General features: G+C 42.8%; 1 protein-coding gene across 3 annotated transcripts in view; it reads right to left on the reverse strand.

Annotated features, from left to right (window-relative positions):
* The window catches only part of LOC116987958 (E3 ubiquitin-protein ligase rnf213-alpha-like), a 138,398-nt gene that overhangs the window by 48,489 nt on the left and 69,914 nt on the right, over positions 1-19,995 (reverse strand). For all 3 annotated transcript variants that reach the window (XM_033044311.1, XM_033044309.1, XM_033044310.1), the window contains 10 exons: positions 15,836-15,972; positions 15,108-15,206; positions 14,387-14,505; positions 11,761-11,880; positions 10,790-10,854; positions 9,776-9,929; positions 8,314-8,449; positions 7,326-7,517; positions 5,246-5,379; positions 3,985-4,160 (listed from right to left, as the gene is read on the reverse strand). In XM_033044311.1, the coding sequence (XP_032900202.1) occupies positions 3,985-4,160; positions 5,246-5,379; positions 7,326-7,517; positions 8,314-8,449; positions 9,776-9,929; positions 10,790-10,854; positions 11,761-11,880; positions 14,387-14,505; positions 15,108-15,206; positions 15,836-15,972 (1,332 nt within the window). The remainder of the gene's footprint in view (positions 1-3,984; positions 4,161-5,245; positions 5,380-7,325; positions 7,518-8,313; positions 8,450-9,775; positions 9,930-10,789; positions 10,855-11,760; positions 11,881-14,386; positions 14,506-15,107; positions 15,207-15,835; positions 15,973-19,995) is intronic.

Raw genomic sequence — 19,995 nt, forward strand, 5'->3', positions numbered from 1 at the left:
AGGGGATGTCAGCACACCAGCACCTCTACTTCCTTCGAAGGCTTAGGAAGTTCGGCATGTCCGCAACAACTCTCACCAAGACTCCATCGATGCGCTGTAGAAGGTTACTGATCGGGATGCATCACAGCTTGGTTTGATAACAGTTCCATCCAAGACGACAAGAAATGGCAGCGAATTGTGGACGCAGCCCAGACCATCACACAAAACAACCGCCCTTACATTGACTCCATTTATGCCTCACGCTGCCTCCGCAAGGCCAGCAGCATAATCAAGGACGAGTCGCACCCTGGCCACTCCCTCGTCTCCCCTCTCCCATCAGGCAATAGGTATAGAAGAGTGAAAACGCCACCTCCAGATTCAGTGACTGTTTCCTCCCAGCTACAATCAGGCAACTGAATCATCCTACCACAACCAGAGAGCAGTGCTGAACTATTATCTACCTGATTGGTGACCCTCGGACTGTCCTTGATCAGACTTTGCCTTGCACTATACGTTATTCCCTTTTCACGTACCTACACAATGTAAATGGCTCGACTGTAATCATGTATTGTCTTTCTGCTGACTGGATAACACACAACAAAACCTTTTCATTATATCTCATAAACGTGGCAAAAAACTAAACTGAATGAATCAGCAATTACATAACTACTGATCATTTTTTTATCATTGGTTCTGATCTAAACACATAATAACTGTTGGTAAACTGGTCAGCTCTAATGTAGACACAAGGAACTGCAGATGCTGGTTTACAAACTAAAAAAGCGCTGGAGTAAGTCAGCGGGTCAGGCAGCATCATCATACAAGGAAAATATCAGTTAACGTCATAGTTCAATTACCTTATATCAGAACTAGCGAAAAGAGAACACAAAGGGCTGGAATAACTCAACTGCCTGACCCTCTGGGCTTCACTAAAATTCTTATTTATGTAAGATTTTTATCACACATTTCTAACTAAGTATGTTCTCATTTATGTCTCTGTATTTGCATCTACTTTGGACAAACTAGCCAACATTGCTGTATCTTCACCATCTTCTCTCAATAAACAGTCGGCATTCATCCGGTCTCTCTTTGTCTCCACTTAATCACAGGTACTCTGTTCTCTCCACCTCGTCCCTCTATGAAATTTTCAACCTTTCCCAGTTCTGCTGATAAGTTATTGATTACTCTGTTTCTCTCTCCACAGATGCTGCCTGATCCTCCAAGTAATGTAGAAGTGTCGAAGCACAGAACAGTACAACAGCCCTGTTGGCCCATGATAAATCTATGCGGAACATGAAGCTAATTAACTGACCTCCCATCCTTATCCCTCCATCCCACCCCCCCCCCCCCCCCTCCCCACCTCCCCCTGTGTAAAAAAAACTTGCCCTGCACATCCCCTTCAAATTTCCCCGACTTATCTTGAAGATTTACCATCTTGTATTTGACATTTCCACTCCGGAAAAAAGTTAATGACCATCTCCCCCATCTGTGCCTCCAATAATAATTTTATAAATGTCTATCCAGTCTCCAATCAGCCTCCGGCGAAGCTCCAGAGAACCAGAGGTTTATCCAACCTCGACAGACCTAATATCCTCTAATCCAAGCAGCATCCAGGCAAATCTCTTCTGCGCCCTCACAAAGCCTTCGAAACAGAACTGCGATGGGGGCGACCAACCGCACTCCAAATGTGGCCTAGCAAGTAATTCCACAATTTACGTATTCTGCTGATATCTTATAAACTTTCATATTCTTCTTTCATGAAATGAGTGCACAGCTCATTCCTGACATTGCCTAAACCAAGTCTTGCAATCTTCATGTTTCTCATCTTTTATTTGTACCACTTTCACTGCCACTGGTCCCATCTGAAAGCACTCCAATGTCAGTGCAATTTATCAATGGAACATTTTCATTTCTTGGTTGCAGTCTGTAAATTGATACTGAGAGTCCTCAGGCTCATTACCCTCAGAAATCAAATCATTTTGCAAATGACACTGTCCCTCATTCCAACATCGGAAATAAATGGTATTGCTGTTGCACAAATTACCCTCTTCACTGACTGCAAATGATCTACGGTTCAACTACTTCAGCCATTAACAGGTAATATTACTATTACCAAACTATATGTCAGAACAGAGAACAGTACCTCTGTCACCTCAGTACCTCTATATGTCAGAACAAGAACAGTATCTTCGGCCCGCAATGTCTGTGCTCAACATGATGCCAAGACCATCACATATCTCTGCACTTAACTCATATTCCTTCATTTCCTACCCCTCCAAAAGTCCTTTAAATTCCACTAACGGGGAAGGGCAGGATAGCATGAGTGCTGGGGTGGGGTGGGGGTGGACACAGGAACAAGGGAGCGGGGAAGTATTGAAAAATTGGTTGTTACTTGGATTTGGAGAATTCAAAGTTCACACCATTACATTGTAAGCTACCCAAGTGGAATATGAGATATTGTTCCCCCATTTTGCTTGCCATCACTCTGGTAAAGGAGGAGTCACAGGGCAGAATGGAAATGGGAGTTAAAATGTTCAGTAACTAGGAGATCCACAGGCTTTGGTGGACCGAGTGCAAATATTGGGCAAAACAATCACCTATGTTGCCTATGTAAAGGAGACCATATTGGGAGCACCTAAGGTCAGCAGATGAGGTTAGAGCAAGTGCATGTCTCTCCTGGAAGGGCTTTTGGGATTCTGAATGGATGTGAATGAGGAGGTGTAAGGATAGGTCTTACATGGACATGTTTCAAATGGGGGAGCAGAGAACATAGGTCTCTTTAAAGTGCAATTGAATGAAATTGGTAATAATAACAAAATGCCTGAATTTATTAATATTTCCATTTTCTGCCATTTTCTATCCATTTTCATCATGGGAAATCGAGGGCAATTGTCATAGTTTCAGAACAAGGGGCTGTTTAAGACAGTCATAGAGTGATACAGTGTGGAAAAGGGCCCTTCAGCCCAACTTGTTCACACTGGCCAACATGTCCCAGCTACACTAGTCCCACCTGCCTGCATTTGAACTATATCCCTCCAAACCTGTCCTATCCAAGTACCTGTCTAACTGTTTCTTAAACTTTGGGATAGTCCCTGCCTCAATTACCTCCTGCAGAGGACTTTTTCTCTGGGGGGGTCATGAATTTTTGGAACTCGCTACCCAGGGAGTGGCACAGACCATTATTCCATGTATAGAGGAACCAAACTTTATGGGACAGGAGAATGGAGGGGAGTCCAAAATCTAATTGGTGATAATCACATGAAATGCCTTGCACGTTTGAAGGGGTGTGTAGCCTATTCTTGGTTTTATTACTGGGTTTTTTTTAACTCTCTGGTTCACTATCATCATACAATCAATCTTTCAATGTAATGCTTGAAGCAAACGTATTTGGTCCTTCGGCTATTTGAACATTTCTGCAGTTATTGTGACATTCTTGAAGAAACGTGAATAATAATGTAAATTCTGCACAGTTTCATGTTCAATAGAGTGGCACAGTAGAGTTGCTGCCTTACAGCGCCAGAGACCAGGGGTTTGATCCTGACTACGGGTGCTGTCTGTATGCTGTTTGTATGTTCTCCCGTGACCTGCGTGTGTTTTCTCCTGCTGCTCCAATTTCCTCCCACACACCAAAGGCGTATATGTTTGTAGGCCAATTGGCTTAGCAAAATAGTAAATTGCCCCTAGTGTGTGTAGGATGGCGTTAGTGCACGGGGATCGCTGGTCGGTGGGCCGAATGGCCTGTTTCCGGGCTGTATCTCTAAACTAGACCAAACCATATGGAGTTTTATCAGAGGATAGAAAAAACTTTTTTTGGAAAATTATTTTGGGTTTAACTAGTTAATAAAATGTAAGCACTTTTTGTGTTACAGTGGCATGGAATATTAAGGACAGTATAAAGTGGGCCCAATGAAAATACAATGATCGAGTTACTTGCTCAGTTACCTGATTCATTCATAAAAGATTTTTTAAAATAAATGTAGAAGGAATTTAAAAAAAAAGACTTACCTTAAGTTCATCACAAGAGCTAATATCGATAGTCATCAGAATAAAATCAGTCAGATATCGCTGACCAAGGTTGCGTTTTCCTTCTTCACTTAGATTTGCTATATACTCCCCGAGCTTACTCTTGTTAAAACTCTCGACAAATTTTAGCATTTTAGCTTTGTTTCTGTCAGTGGCACCTGAATAAGATGAATATTTCACCATATGTTACTATGATTATCAGGGAATCAGCCATGCCAAAACTTTATCCATGGATGCAGATTGGTATACAAACTTATTATAATAATAATAATAATAATAATAAGCATTTAAATAGTGGTTTTGTTATAGTCAAACAGCCCGTTTGAATAGGAACATCTTTGTATCGATTCTGACACCGAGACACATAGGAGCTATTTGGGAAAATGACTCGCATCTTTGTCAAAGAGGAGCACTTTACAACATTCATCCTCCTGGTGTTTTTTAGAGTATGAGGGAATCGAGATCCTGTATGGTTTAAGACACAACCACTAATACTGAGCATTTAAAAATTGAGGTAATGCAAGAAAGAGTGCAAAAAATGCTCAAGGATTATAGGATTGCAGAGATGGAGATAATGAGATCAGAGATGCTTGAAGACTTACAGGGCAGCACGGTGGAGCAGTGTTAGAGTTGCTGCCTTACAGTGTCAGAGACACAGGTTCGATCTGACTACTGGTGCTTATCTGTACGGAGCTTGTACATTCTCCCTGTGAATCTACGGGAGCGCCGGTTTCCTCCCACACTCCAAAGATGTACAAGTTTGCAGGCTAATTGCTTGGTAAAATTGTAAATTGTCCCTAGTGTGTGTGTGTGAAGGATAATGTTAGTGTGCGGGGATCGCTGGTCGGTGCGGACTCGGTGTGCTGAAGAGCCTGTTTCTGCACTGTATCTCTAAACTAAACTAAAACTAAACTAAATGATAATTGAGAAAAAAAAATGCAACAGATCTAAGGATATAAATTTTACAAAATTTTACAAAAGTTTAAAATGGCATATAAAAGGTTCTTCCTAGTAACACAAAATCTCAGGAAGCAGCATTACCCAGTTCTACATTCTCCCTTTCTCAATTCTCATCACTTAGCCTTCCATCATGACATAGATGATTTCTCTCCCTTCATTCAAGTATTCTACTTTTTAGTCAACAATCAAGTTTGATATGTCATCATTCCAAAAAAGCACAATGTTTAATACCAAGTATAAGAAGCGGAAATTAATCTACCGAGTCCAAAATGCACAAACGTACCTTCCAAAAAGCGAAATTCAGTCCACAGCTGGTCGATGTACTCCTTGATCAGCCAGCTGAATGGGGCAGCACATGGATTATCGAGACTTCCTTTACTCACTTTGCGCTCAACTGTTACTTCCCCTGCGTTTGGCCTGATGAAAATAAAAAAAGGTTCCAATATGTGTTAGTACTTTGTAATAATAGGAAAAATAATGGAAGAACATGGGAGGTATTTTCCTGGAGTTTTCTTCATTACACCTTTTAAGTTCTCAAAGAACTGAGGGCAACAGCACACACAGCAAGAGCGGTAATTTCTTTTTATGTCCAATGTTAACTTTCATCTTCACGCATATCTGAGCTTGCATTCAACCTGATAAGAATGGTATAGTACTTTATTTGGTATGGTACTTTATATAGATATTTTATATATCAAAACTCAAGCGCGCAACAGCACACACAATGTGAGCGGTAACTTTCTTTCTAATGTCCACTGTTGACTCTCATCATAACCACCCTCAAATAAGAGTTTGCATTCAACCTGACGATAATAGTGCATGAAACATAGAAACATAGAAAATAGGTGCAGGAGTAGGCCATTCGGCCCTTCGAGCCAGCACCGCCATTCGATATGATCATGGCTGATCATCCAACTCAGTATCCCATCCCTGCCTTCTCTCCATACCCCCTGATCCCTTTAGCCACAAGGGCCACATCTAACTCCCTCTTAAATATAGCCAATGAACTGGCCTCAACTACCTTCTGTGGCAGAGAATTCCACAGATTCACTACTCTCTGTGTAAAAAATGATTTTCTCATCTTGGTCCTAAAAGACTTCCCTCTTATCCTTAAACTGTGACCCCTAGTTCTGGACTTCCCCAACATCGTGAATAATATTCCTGCATCTAGCCTGTCCAACCCCTTAAGAATTTTGTAAGTTTCTATAAGATCCCCCCTCAATCTTCTGAATTCTAGCGTGTACAAGCCGAGTCTATCCAGTCTTTCTTCAAATGAAAGTCCTGCCATCCCAGGAATCAATCTGGTGAACCTTCTCTGTACTCCCTCTATAGCAAGAATGTCTTTCCTCAGATTAGGAGACCAAAACTGTACGCAATTCTCCAGGTGTGGTCTCACCAAGACCCTGTACAACTGCAGTAGAACCTCCCTGCTCTTATACTCAAATCCTTTTGCTATGAATGCTAACATACCATTTGCTTTCTTCACTGCCTGCTGCACCTGCATTCCTACTTTCAATGACTGGTGTACCATGACACCCAGGTCTCGTTGCATCTCCCCTTTTCCTAATCGACCACCATTCAGATAATAGTCTACTTTCCTGTTTTTGCCACCAAAGTGGATAACCTCACATTTATCCACATTGTACTGCATCTGCCATGCATTTGCCCACTCACCCAACCTATCCAAGTCACCTTGCAGCCTCCTAGCATCCTCCTCACAGCTAACACTGCCCCCCCAGCTTCGTGTCATCCGCAAACTTGGAGATGTTGCATTCAATTCCCTCATCCAGATCATTAATATATATTGTAAATAGCTGGGGTCCAAGCACTGAGCCTTGCGGTACCCCACTAACTGCCTGCCATTGTGAAAAGGACCCGTTTACTCCTACTCTTTGCTTCCTGTCTGCCAGCCAGTTCTCTATCCACATCAATACTGAACCCCCAATACCGTGTGCTTTAAGTTTGTATACTAACCTCTTATATACCCGATCACAAATTAAGCAATATATTTCGATCAGCAGAGAACAAATCTAGCTACGAGATTTAAAGCATTAAACTTGTTGAGTGTACAAATAGTGAGCATATTGATTTTAAGACATGTATTTTCAGATTATGCTTGCATCTGTTATATACCATTATATCATTTCATTTGCAGCTGTGAATTTTGAACTGTACCTGTTCTACAAGTTTCAAAGATGTACAGATTAAATTAATATAGGAAACTGACAAAAAATCTTATGGGACTATTTCATGGTTTCATGTCAAAATATCAATACATTTTTTCGATAGTATGATTTCAGTCACATTGGAAATATTCATTGTGATAGTAAAACGTGCTTATTGCCCAAGTAAGACAAACATACCCTGAATTTCCCGGCTGGTGAGAAATTCGTAGTATCTGTGTATCACTGAAGATGTTCAGCCAGAGACGCTTAATGTCTTCGTCCACGTTCGGATCCACCAGAAGATTCAGATTACAGTCCCTGTCCAGGATGGAAATCAACTGCGCCAGATTTGGAGTAACGGAGTTCTGAATGCACTTCCATATTGTATGTCTACATCATCAGCATAAAGACAACAAATACACACACATATTAAGCATGAAAACAGTTGCTTGGTTTTCTTTGAAATATGAGTGCGGCACAGTGCCTCACAGCGCCGGAAATCCGGGTTCGACCCCGACTTCTGTGTGCTGCCTGTGGTGAGTTTACATGTTCTCCCTGTGGCCAAGAGCGGAACTCGCTATCAAAACATGGAGGGGACGGGGGACACAATTTTTTGGCGGCCACGCGCGCATACGCACACTCACACACACGCGCGAGACTTCGGAGGCTCAATCCAGCACTAAAAACTGAGATTTAAAAATCGGGATCACAAAAACTTGGGGGGGGGGGGGGGGGGATGTCCCCCACCTCTCAAAACATGGGGGGGACGTGTCCCTTCTGGCCCCCCCGGGTTTTCCGCCCCTGCCTGTGGCCATGTGGATTACCTCCCACATCCTGATGATGAGCGGGCTTGTAGGTAAATTGACCTTTGATAAATGCCCCTAGTGTATGTAGGGAGTGAATGAGAAAGTGGGATAACATAGAACTAGTGTAAACGGGTGATCGATGGGCGACGAGGACTGGTGTGCCAAAGGGCCCATTTCCATGCTGTAGCTCTAAACTAAATTATACCAAGACTACTACTGTATTTCAGAATGTGATATTTGCAGATGGCTGGAAGGCCTGGCCTTCTTTTGCCCAAACCCAAATTGACCGACTGGTAGGTCGCTTAGGAGAAGTCTGGGAGCTTCTCAGGTGGAGCCTGCACTGCCCCAGATGCTGCAGACTGCAGGAGACACTCACTTACCTGAAAGTCCCACCTTCCTGTAAAGCTTTGATCTTCAGGGCCTCCTTGCACATCCATTTCTTTGGATCAAGTGACACTTCTTCCCGTTCTTGCAGCTGCAACATCAGCCTTTCTGTGACTGTTCTTAAAAATCCCACTGCGAAAAAACAAAAGTGACTGCTACTACTACTACTACAGTGCATTCATGTAAAGTACTGCTGACATCAATCAACAGAACGAGAGAACGTCATAGTGAGGCCATATGTAAATTGGAGGAACAGCACCTCATATTTCGCTTGGGCAGCTTACAACCCAGGGGTAAGAGTATTGATTTCTCTATTGTATTGAAACTGATTCAGCTTGCTAACTTAAGTCAGAACTGCCTTTAGACTTTAGAGATACAACACAGAAACAGGCCCTTTGGCCCACCGTGTCCACGGCGATCAGCGTAAACCCTGTATACTAGCACTATCTTGCACACTAGGGAGTATTTACAATTTTACAGAAGCCAATTAACCTACAAACCTGTACGTCTTTGGAATGCAGGAGGAGAAAACCCATACGGTCACAGAGAGAATATGCAAACTCCGTACAGACAGCACCTGCAGTCAGGATGGAACCCGCGTCTCTGGCACTTTAAGGCAGCAACTCTACCACTGCGTTATTGTGTTGCTCTGTCAGGGCCCAGCATTGTGTTACAATTGCTTTCCATCTTTCTTCAACTTCCAAATTGGCAATGCAACATAAAAGTTTCCTTTACATATGTTTGTTAAAAAGAACTCCCAGATTCCAGGAGATTCTCGTTTGAATAGAGGCTAATTTAGTATAATCACCAACTTTCTAATTTACGGATAAAACAAAGTATTTCATCACACTGTGATCTCCAGACATGGTCACGGCCTTAAGCAACGAAGAATGTGGCTTACAATTGTCCCCTTGAAAGTTACTCCTCAACAAATGGGAGACACGGTGGTGCAGCGGTAGAGTTGCTGCCTTACAGCGCTAGTGACCCCGGGTTTGATCCTGACTACGGGTGCTACTTTACGTCCATATGGAGTTGGTACGTCCTTCCCGTGAATTGCGTGGGTTTTCTCCAGGATCTCCGATTTCCTCCAAAGATGTACAGGCTTGTAGGTTAATTGGCTTTGGTAAAATTGTAAATTGTCCCTAGCGTGTGGAGGATGGTGTTAGTGTACGTGGATCGCTGGCCAGCGCGGAATCGATGGGCCGAAGGGCCTGTTTCCACGCTGTAACGCTACACAAAGAATGTCACTTACAATTCTTGCCATGAAAAGATGTTGCACAGCAATAATTAAGGAGACCTTCAAACTAAAGCTGTGAGGTTATTACAGTAGGATTGTACCAGAGAAACTTAGGAATCAAGTGGTCTCTACATTCCATTTATACAATGGAAGACCAAACTTGCAGACAGAGCCCAGGCCATTCAGGTATTTATTCATAGTTTCCAGGCAGTAATGCTTACCCTCACATTCATCCTCTTCGCTCAGAAGATCCAGGAGTATCTGAACACGCTGTGTGTTTCGACTGCATTCCTCTTTCCCATCACGTAGTGTGCTCACTGCACTCTGAATGCAGCTTTGCAACAGAAATGTTGTGTTGAGAATCTTCGACCTTCCCTGTACAAAACCAATTACAAAATTCCATCTCAGAAAAACAACTCCAGCATTTTTGTCATGCCTCACCCGCAGAGTTTCTCCAGCATTTTTGTCACTCAGCACTTCAACTCCCCCTCCCATTCCGAATCCGACCTTTCTGTTCTCGGCCTCCTCCATGGCCAGAGTGAGGACCACCGTAAATTGGAGGAGCAGCACCTCATATTTCGATTGGGCAGTTTGCACCCCAGCGGTATGAACATTGACTTCCCTAATTTTAGGTAGTCCTTACTTTCTCCTCCCCTTCTCAGCTCTCCCTCAGCCCACTGGCTCCACCTCTTCCTTTCTTCTTCCCGCCCCCTGCAACATCATCATGCTCTTCTTTGAAAGGATTCAATGAACTTTTTGAATCTCCAGAAATTGCGTATTTTCATAAAATACTCTAGTTGCTTATTGTACCATTTTCGCTCATTTCATCTAGTTGTGAATATGTGTCAAACACAATGATTACAAATGCTTCCTTCAAACAAACACCTGCTTAGTTTCACTGTTTGTATCCACTCGTTATCACCTGCTCCACAGCCAACAATGGACCATTGTGGGCTCCACCTTTCCTTGATCATCTTGTCTAGCTTTGCGTTGTTCTTTTCGCACCTTTCATTCATTTGTTCTTTGTACATTTTTACATCTCTAGTTACCCTCTCCCTTGACTCTCAGTCGGAGGAAGGGTCCTGACCCGAAACATCACCTATTGCTTTTAATGAGGGATGCTGCCTGACCCGCTGAGTGACTCCAGTATTTTGTGTCAGATAACCAATTGAATCCGATGGAAAAAAAAACATTAGTAGTACAGACATAAAAAGGTTTAATAAAATCATTTATACCGTATGTATTTTCACTTGCTGTTCATCTTCTGTATCTTCTGGAACAGTGTTCTGATTGTCACTTTCTAAAATTAAAACAGTTCACATTACCATGTGTTGCTTGTTATTTGTAAAGAACAGTAGGGTGTAAATGCTGAACCTGGAGCTATAATCTCAGATTGATACGTTGTATTTTTGAACATGGTATTTTTACTTATTATTGGCTGGTCGCAGGGTTGATGCCTGTAACAATTTTGCCTGAACTACCTGACAACAAGTGAAATGTTAATCTGAAAGTTTTATTTCTGGTTCTTGCCACCAGAGGTCACTTTTACACTTCCGTCCATTCTGCCAGCACATGTTTAATTGTCATATACGCCAACAATGGAACAATTAAATTCTTACCTGTAGCAGCATGACTGGCTTGCAAACACAGTATTCATAGATAACACAATAAATAAAAAAGAAAATCAATAAATTAAAAGTCGCACTAGCTTCTTATTCCCACCCTACAAACAGCTTACAATGGCTTGTTTCCTTTATCATCATTACTTTTTTGCGTATCTTTCATTCATTGTTCTTTATCTCCAACGCACCGTCTATATCTTTTGTTTCCCTTATCCCTAACCAGTCTGAAGAAGGGTCTCGTCCCGAAATATCGCCCTTTCCTTCTCTCCAGAGATGCTGCCTGTCCCACTGAGTTACTCCAGCTTTTTGTGTCTGTCTCCCTCTCCATTATATTTGTTTGACATGGTACCATGAGTGGAACTGCAGGTAGATGTTCGGTCTTCTCTATCCCAATTAATTCTCATACACAAATATATCTAATAAATCTATTTATCTCTGAATGCATTACAGAATATAGGAACACTTACTATTGTGCTTTAAAATGCCAGCTCTTTGTCACACACTCCTTAGTAAGTTTTCAATGCTGTAAAGAGTGGTGTGGTATTTCATTCACAGCAATATTACGTGATGGAAAGACAAATTACCTTGTATGCCCAAAGAATTGGCAAACAATTCACTGATAGTAACATCGTAGAATGCAGATATATCCGATCCCATCTCTTCCGCTTCAGTCACGTCATCAATGTGGACAGACAACCACTGACCTGCACAGCAATCAGGACGGAGTGTTTAGCACATTTCCATAACAGTTAATGTCTGCTCACTGCCCTGGTGTGTGTTCCCCCGGTGGTTCTGGTTTTGTCAAAGAGCAGGGGTTTGCTTCAGTCACCCATGTGAGGTTGCTTCCCATTTGTTTCTCTACACAACTCACTGGATAGGATAGCTTTGGAGGGAAATGGGCCAGGTGGGACTAGTGCAGATGGAGCATGTAGGTCGGCGTGGGCAAGTTGGGGCCGAAGGGCCTGTTTCCACACTTATTACTCTAGCTTGTCATTATTCCTGCTCGTTCCAGCACTCTTCCTGCATTGACACAAATACTCTGTCTGTTTTGGCTACTGAGCAAATATTCAGTGCCATTCTGACCATTGAAAGAGAGCAAGAGCCAATATTTATGGCACAGGTCATTGGATTTTAATGTCTGGAAGGCTGGCGGAAGATTCAATAATAGATTTAAAAAGTAACCTTTCGAGCTACTGCAAGAAAACAGGGCCTTCAGCACAACCGAGATCGTGCCGACCATTGATCACCCCGTACACTAACACTATTCTACACTCTCGGGACAAGTTACAATTTTTAACCGAAGCCAATTAGCCTACAAACCTGTACGTCTTTGGTGTGGGAGGAAACCGGAGATTTCTGGAAAAACCCACACGGTCAAAGGGAGAATATACAAGACAGCACTCGAGGTCAGGATCAAACCGGGGTCTCTGGTGTTGTAGGGCTGTAACTCAACCACTGCGCCACTGAATATAAATTGGTTAAATACTAGAAGTACTAGAAAAAGGGAAAAAAAAAAACTTGCAAGATGTTGAAGATGCATATTTTTGTCCACTCCAAGAACGCGTGCGCACACACACGCACACGCACGCACACACACACGCAAGCTGAGATGAGTGGCATCATTCTGAGTTGTTTAATTTTAGGTTCTATGCAGAAAATACAACATAAGAACTCTTCCAGTTCACACCACACATTCGTAAATAAAATGTAAAAAAACTTAAGATGCGGGAAATAAAATAAAATACTTGAATCATGATTATCTCTGTTTCTTTTTCATAAGTTCCAGGAGCGGTATTAGGCCATTCAGCCCATTAAGTCTACTCCACCATTCAATCATGGCTAATCTATCTAGGTATGTTACAAAACTTACCTTCAGCGGCGCTGTAATTCTGCCTCTGGCCGTGTGTGCGATTTTGAGGGGGGGGGGGGGGGGGGGGGGCGGGGTTTTTTCCCGACCTGGTCCTGAATTATATTTGTTGGAGTGCAAGATTTTGCTGAAGAATCGTTCCTACGGCCGTTCTGCGTGTTTTAAAAAGAAATGCACCCTACAAGTTAATCGCTGGAATGATTTTAAAAGCAGCTTCTGAAGCCGTCAATGCCGACAACTGGGACGGATTTTATGCAGGACCTGGTAAAAGAAAGTTTATTTTTATGTATAAAAGTGTTGCTTAAGATGTATTTACTTCACATTTTACGTTGCGAAACGGTGATTTTCCCCCCGAAGAACCGGCAGTGTATTTGCTGCAGATATGGGGGTATAAATTCACCGCATCTGAACGTTCTAAATGGTCCTGTTCCAGTAAAACCCACTCCCAAGCTGATTTAAATGGCCATTAATTTACAGGTATTAAACATTAAATTCCTTCAATTTGGCCTATAAACCCATGACAATGAGATTTTAAAATTATGTTATATTCTGAATTATTGTGTGAATGTTATTTGGACACTTAGGCTATTTAAAAATGTTAATCTATTCTTAAGAAATGGATAGATGTTTAGATCTAGTAATTAGCTACAATTAGGTAACTAACTAATTATATGCTTTAATTTCAAGTCATCTAAGTAAGATTGTCTCATATTTGTTTCAGAATGCTTCAATCTATAATAACTGAAAATTTCTTTCAGTTCTCTTAAATTTTAAGAAAGTTATCGGCCTTTAAATGTTTCCGATCACAGCTTTTGTGTTAAGTCAATGAAAAAGCAATAGGGAACAAGATGCCAATTTCCGAGTATGAAAATGGCCATAACATTTTTAATACTGAAGATATGAAAGTGAATTAGGTGTCAAATTAAACTTATTTTATGCTTTATCTGATGGGATAAATTAATGACTTGATTTTTAAAATCTTTGTCTCAACCCCTTTCTCCTGCCTTCTCCCCATAACCCCTGACACCCGTACAAATCAAGAAAAGGGTCTCAACCCGAAACATCACCCATTCGTTCTATCTAGAGGTGCTGCCTGTCCCGCTACGTTACTCCAGCATTTTGAGAGTCTGAAAAAGGATCTCGACGTGAAACATCATCCATTCTTTCTATCTGGAGATGCTGCCTGTCCCGCTGAGTTACTCCAGCATTTTGTGTCTATCTTCATCAAAAATCTATCAATCTTTCCACAGCTGCTGCCTGACCTTCTGAGTGTTTCCAGCCATTTTCGGCTTTTATTACCCCAAGCATCAGTTTGGTACACAGGAAAACCGAGTGTAACATACCTCCTTGAAATCCAATGTAACTTGAACCTCCAGCAAGTCTGGAGAGCTTTGTGATAAAATATACATAGCAATTGGAAATGGTGGAGTTCATCAGGTTCATTTCATTCATGGTGCAGTATCTGAAAAGAAAAATGCAGATTTAAACTCCAAACTTCTGATACAAAATCAACACCAAATCGTTCCAGATGCAAAGTACAAGGTTGCACCTCTCATGCTTTACATTTTTCTTTACATGACCTGCCCAATGAAGTTTTGAACATGTCATAATCCTGATAACTTTTCTTCTCCAAGCAATGCTGTTTAAAACAATAGTAACAGGTTCATGACCTCTCCTTTCCCCAGTGTTCATTCTTGCCGGAGGTCTTACCTGCAACCTCCGGCAACCACCTTCAACTAGCCTCGCAACCGGCTTCGACTAAAAAATTACCGATTTTTAAAACGGCAACCTATTTTTAGGCACGGCCTGTTTTTAATTTTTTGAAATAATCGCCGGAACATAGAAGAAGCGGAAACCACTTTCGACCATTAGGGAGACTGATGAAAACCTCCGGGAACCGCACGGAAACCTTGGGTGGGGCGCAAAGTCTCCAGTGGTTTCCGTTCAGGTTTCCTAAGTGGGACAGGGGCATAAGTGTGCGGCGTGGGCCCGGTGGGCCGACGGGCCAAGTCCGCGCACTGTGCCTCTGAACTAAACTTAAAAAAAAGAAACTGCTGCACTTACTTGGCAGAAGCAATCAGCTCAGTGCTCTGAGAGGACTCTTCAGTATCCATCTGTATCAGCAGCACACGTGCTTGTGTGTTCAAGCTTTGGAATGCCTCTCTGTGAATATTAAGAAACACACTGTTTTAAAAAGATAAATGTGGATAAGGAAAAAATATATTCTTCATATGCTGAAATATACAGAAGGTCAATTTATCTCCCTCTCTTGCTGAGTACCCAGGCCAAGTGATGATACTAATTTCTAAGATTTGTCAGTATCTTTACTGCCATTATGATCAATTATTTGCAACAGCATAGATTATCACAGCAACGCACAGGAACAGGCCCATCAGCTGAGAGTCTGTGCCGAACATGATACCGAAATTAATCTCCTCTGCCCGTGCGTGATCCATATCCATACTCCCTATGCAAAAGCCTCTTGAATGCCACTATTGTATCTGCCTCCGTCGCATTCTAGCCACCCACCACTCATGTGTGTAACAAACCTACCCCACATATCTCCTTTAAACTTTACCTCTTCGCACCTTAAAGCTGTGCCCTCCGGTCATTGCCATTTCCACCTTGGGAGAAAGGTTTGATCATCTAACATGTCCAGGCCTTTCATAATAGTATATGCTGTGATCAGGTCTCTCCTCAGCCTCCAAAGCTCCAGAGAAACCAATCCAAGTTTGTTCAACCACGGCTTATAGCTTATACCCTTTAAAGCAGACATCCTTAGAAGAACGAACCTTATTTTTTTGCAGAAGGAATATTCGGTGTCGAACTGGTGGAGGGACAGAAGGACAAATTCTGCCACAACATTGCCGAGCTCTTTGTCCAGTAGGTTGATGTCTGATTTGGTCAGCAGCCTTGAAAACGTTGTCACCTGAAACGTCAGTGAACAAGCTGGTTGAGAAACAGGCAGCAAAATCTCACCCTGATAAATGACCAGACTCCATCTTAGACCGAGTTTCAGTACAATCAGTTCAATGTTCAACGATTCATTTCTGGAAAGAGAAATGGACCAAACTAGGAAAGATGTGAGAATGGTGTCAGGAAATGAACTGATAAACAGAGATATGGCCATAGTGGCTGAAATCAAGCAAAGTAAAAAATCACGAGAGGAATAAATCGGGTAAATGCACAGAGTCTCTGCCCAGCGTAGGTAAATCGAAGACCAGAGGGCATAGGTTTAAGGTGAAGGGGAAAAGATTTAAATAGGAATCTGAGGGGTAACTTTTTCACACAAAGGGTGGTGGGTGTATGAAACAAGCTGCCGGAGGAGGTAGTTGAGGCAGGGGCTATCCCAACATTTAAGAAACAGACAGGTGCAAGGATAGGACAGATTTGGATGGATATGGACCAAACGCGGGCAGGTGGGACTAGTGTAGCTGGGACAAGTTGGCCGGTGTGGGCAAGTTGTGCCTGTTTCCACACTGTATCACTCAATGACTGTGACAAATGAACAGGACATCAGGCTAAAACAGGAAACCAGCCCTGACCGACACAAGGATATGTTGTACAGAGTTGGGGTCCTTCACATACACTTCTAATAGGTCTACCCGCAACCTCTGGCATTCCAGAGAAAACAATCCGTCCAACCTCTCCATAACTAATGCTCCCGGGATGCGAGGATGGTGTGCTGCCTTCCTGGTGCCAGGATCCAGGATGTCACGGACAGAGTGCAGAAAATCCTCAAGGGCGAAGGTGAACATCCGGAAGTGGTAGTGCATGTCGGCACAAACGATGTCGGAAAGAAGGGGATGAATATTCTGCAGCGTGACTTTAGAGAGCTCGGAAAAATGCTGAAAAGCAGGACCTCCAGGGTTGTTATCTCCGGTTTGCTTCCGGTTGGCGAGAGCAGGAACAGGGAGATACGGGACCTGAACGTGTGGCTGAGGAACTGGTGCACGGGGCAGGGATTTAGATTCTTAGATCACTGGGATCTGTTTTGGGGTAAGGGGGAACTGTACAAAAGGGACGGATTGCATCTTAACAGGTGTGGGACCAGCATTCTGGCAGGCAGGTTTGCCACTGCTACACGGGTGGTTTTAAACTGAATAAGGGGGGTGGGGTGTCGAATGGGATAGTGGAGGATGGAGTTAAAGGGAAAGGGTTTCTTAAATGTGTGAGCGCAGAGACAGAGGGGTGTACAATGAGGGTAGAAGCAATAGGTAGCAAGGTGAAAAGTAAAAGTGGCAGGCAGACAAAACCAGGGCAAAAATCAAAAAGGGCCACTTTTCAACATAATTGTATAAGGGGTAAGAGTGTTGTAAAAACAAGCCTGAAGGCTTTGTGTCTCAATGCAAGGAGCATTCGTAATAAGGTGGATGAGTTGAATGTGCAGATAGCTATTAATGACTATGATATAGTTGGGATCACGGAGACATGGCTCCAGGGTGACCAAGGCTGGGAGCTGAACATCCAGGGATATTCAATATTCAGGAGGGATAGAGAGAAAGGAAAAGGAGGTGGGGTAGCGTTGCTGGTTAGAGAGGAGATTAACGCAATGGAAAGGAAGGACATTAGTTTGGAGGATGTGGAATCGGTATGGGTAGAGCTGTGAAACACTAAGGGACAGAAAACGCTGGTGGGTGTTGTGTACAGGCCACCTAACAGTAGTAGTGAAGTTGGAGATGGTATCAAACAGGAAATTAGAAATGCGTGCGACAAAGGCAAAACAGTTATAATGGGTGACTTCAATCTACACATAGATTGGGTGAATCAAATTGGCAGGGGTGCTGAGGAAGAGGATTTCTTGGAATGTATGCGGGATAGTTATCTAAATAAACATGTAGAGGAACCAACGAGAGAGCAGGCTATTTTAGACTGGGTATTGAGTAATGAGGAAGGGTTAGTTAGCAGTCTTGTTGTACGTGCCCCCTTGGGCAAGAGTGACCATAATATGGTTGAGTTCTTCATTAGGATGGAGAGTGACATTGTTAATTCAGAAACAATGGTTCTGAACTTAAAGAAAGGTAACTTTGAGGGTATGAGACGTGAATTGGCCAAGATTGACTGGCAATTAATTCTAAAAGGGTTGACGGTGGATATGCAATGGAAGACATTTAAAGACTGCATGGATGAACTACAAAAATTGTTCATCCCAGTTTGGCAAAATAATAAATCAGGGAAGGTAGTGCATCCGTGGATAACAAGGGAAATCAGGGATAGTATCAAAGTGAAGGATGATGCGTACAAATTAGCCAGAAAAAGCAGCATACCGGAGGACTGGGAGAAATTCAGAGACCAGCAGAGGAGGACAAAGGGCTTAATTAGGAAAGGAAAAATAAATTATGTAAGAAAATTGGCAGGGAACATAAAAACTGACTGCAAAAGTTTTTATAGATATGTGAAAAGAAAGAGATTAGTTAAAACAAATGTAGGTCCCTTGCAGTCAGAAACAGGTGAGTTGATCATGGGGAACAAGGATATGGCGGACCAATTGAATAACTACTTTGGTTCCGTCTTCACTAAGGAAGACATAAATAATCTGCCGGAAATAGCAGGGGACCGCGGGTCAAAGGAGTTGGAGGAATTGAGTGAAATCCAGGTTAGCCGGGAAGTGGTGTTGGGTAAATTGAATGGATTAAAGGCCGATAAATCCCCAGGGCCAGATAGGCTGCATCCCAGAGTACTTAAGGAAGTAGCTCCAGAAATAGTGGATGCATTAGTAATAATCTTTCAAAACTCTTTAGATTCTGGAGTAGTTCCTGGGGATTGGCGGGTAGCAAACGTAACCCCACTTTTTAAGAAGGGAGGGAGAGAGAAAACGGGGAATTACAGACCAGTTAGTCTAACATCGGTAGTGGGGAAACTGCTAGAGTCAGTTATTAAAGATGGGATAGCAGCACATTTGGAAAGTGGTGAAATCATTGGACAAAGTCAGCATGGATTTACGATAGGTAAATCATGTCTGACGAATCTTATAGAATTTTTCGAGGATGTAACTAGTAGCGTGGATAGGGGAGAACTAGTGGATGTGGTGTATCTGGACTTCCAGAAGGCTTTCGACAAGGTCCCACATAAGAGATTAGTATACAAACTTAAAGCACACGGCATTGGGGGTGACTAGTGGGGTACCGCAAGGCTCAGTGCTGGGACCCCAGCTATTTACAATATATATTAATGATCTGGATGAGGGAATTGAAGGCAATATCTCCAAGTTTGCGGATGACACTAAGCTGGGGGGCAGTGTTAGCTGTGAGAAGGATGCTAGGAGACTGCAAGGTGACTTGGATAGGCTGGGTGAGTGGGCAAATGTTTGGCAGATGCAGTATAATGTGGATAAATGTGAGGTTATCCATTTTGGTGGCAAAAACAGGAAAGCAGACTATTATCTAAATGGTGGCCGACTAGGAAAAGGGGAGATGCAGCGAGACCTGGGTGTCATGGTACACCAGTCATTGAAAGTAGGCATGCAGGTGCAGCAGGCAGTGAAGAAAGCGAATGGTATGTTAGCTTTCATAGCAAAAGGATTTGAGTATAGGAGCAGGGAGGTTCTACTGCAGTTGTACAGGGTCTTGGTGAGACCACACCTGGAGTATTGCGTACAGTTTTGGTCTCCAAATCTGAGGAAGGACATTATTGCCATAGAGGGAGTGCAGAGAAGGTTCACCAAACTGATTCCTGGGATGTCAGGACTGTCTTATGAAGAAATGGATAGACTTGGTTTATACTCTCTAGAATTTAGGAGATTGAGAGGGGATCTTATAGAAACTTATAAAATTCTTAAGGGGTTGGACAGGCTAGATGCAGGAAGATTGCTCCCGATGTTGGGGAAGTCCAGGACAAGGGGTCACAGCTTAAGGATAAGGGGGAAATCCTTTAAAACCGAGATGAGAAGAACTTTTTTCACACAGAGAGTGGTGAATCTCTGGAACTCCCTGCCACAGAGGGTAGTCGAGGC

Source organism: Amblyraja radiata, chromosome 26 (genome assembly GCF_010909765.2).
Source record: "Amblyraja radiata isolate CabotCenter1 chromosome 26, sAmbRad1.1.pri, whole genome shotgun sequence".
Lineage (NCBI taxonomy): Eukaryota > Metazoa > Chordata > Chondrichthyes > Rajiformes > Rajidae > Amblyraja > Amblyraja radiata.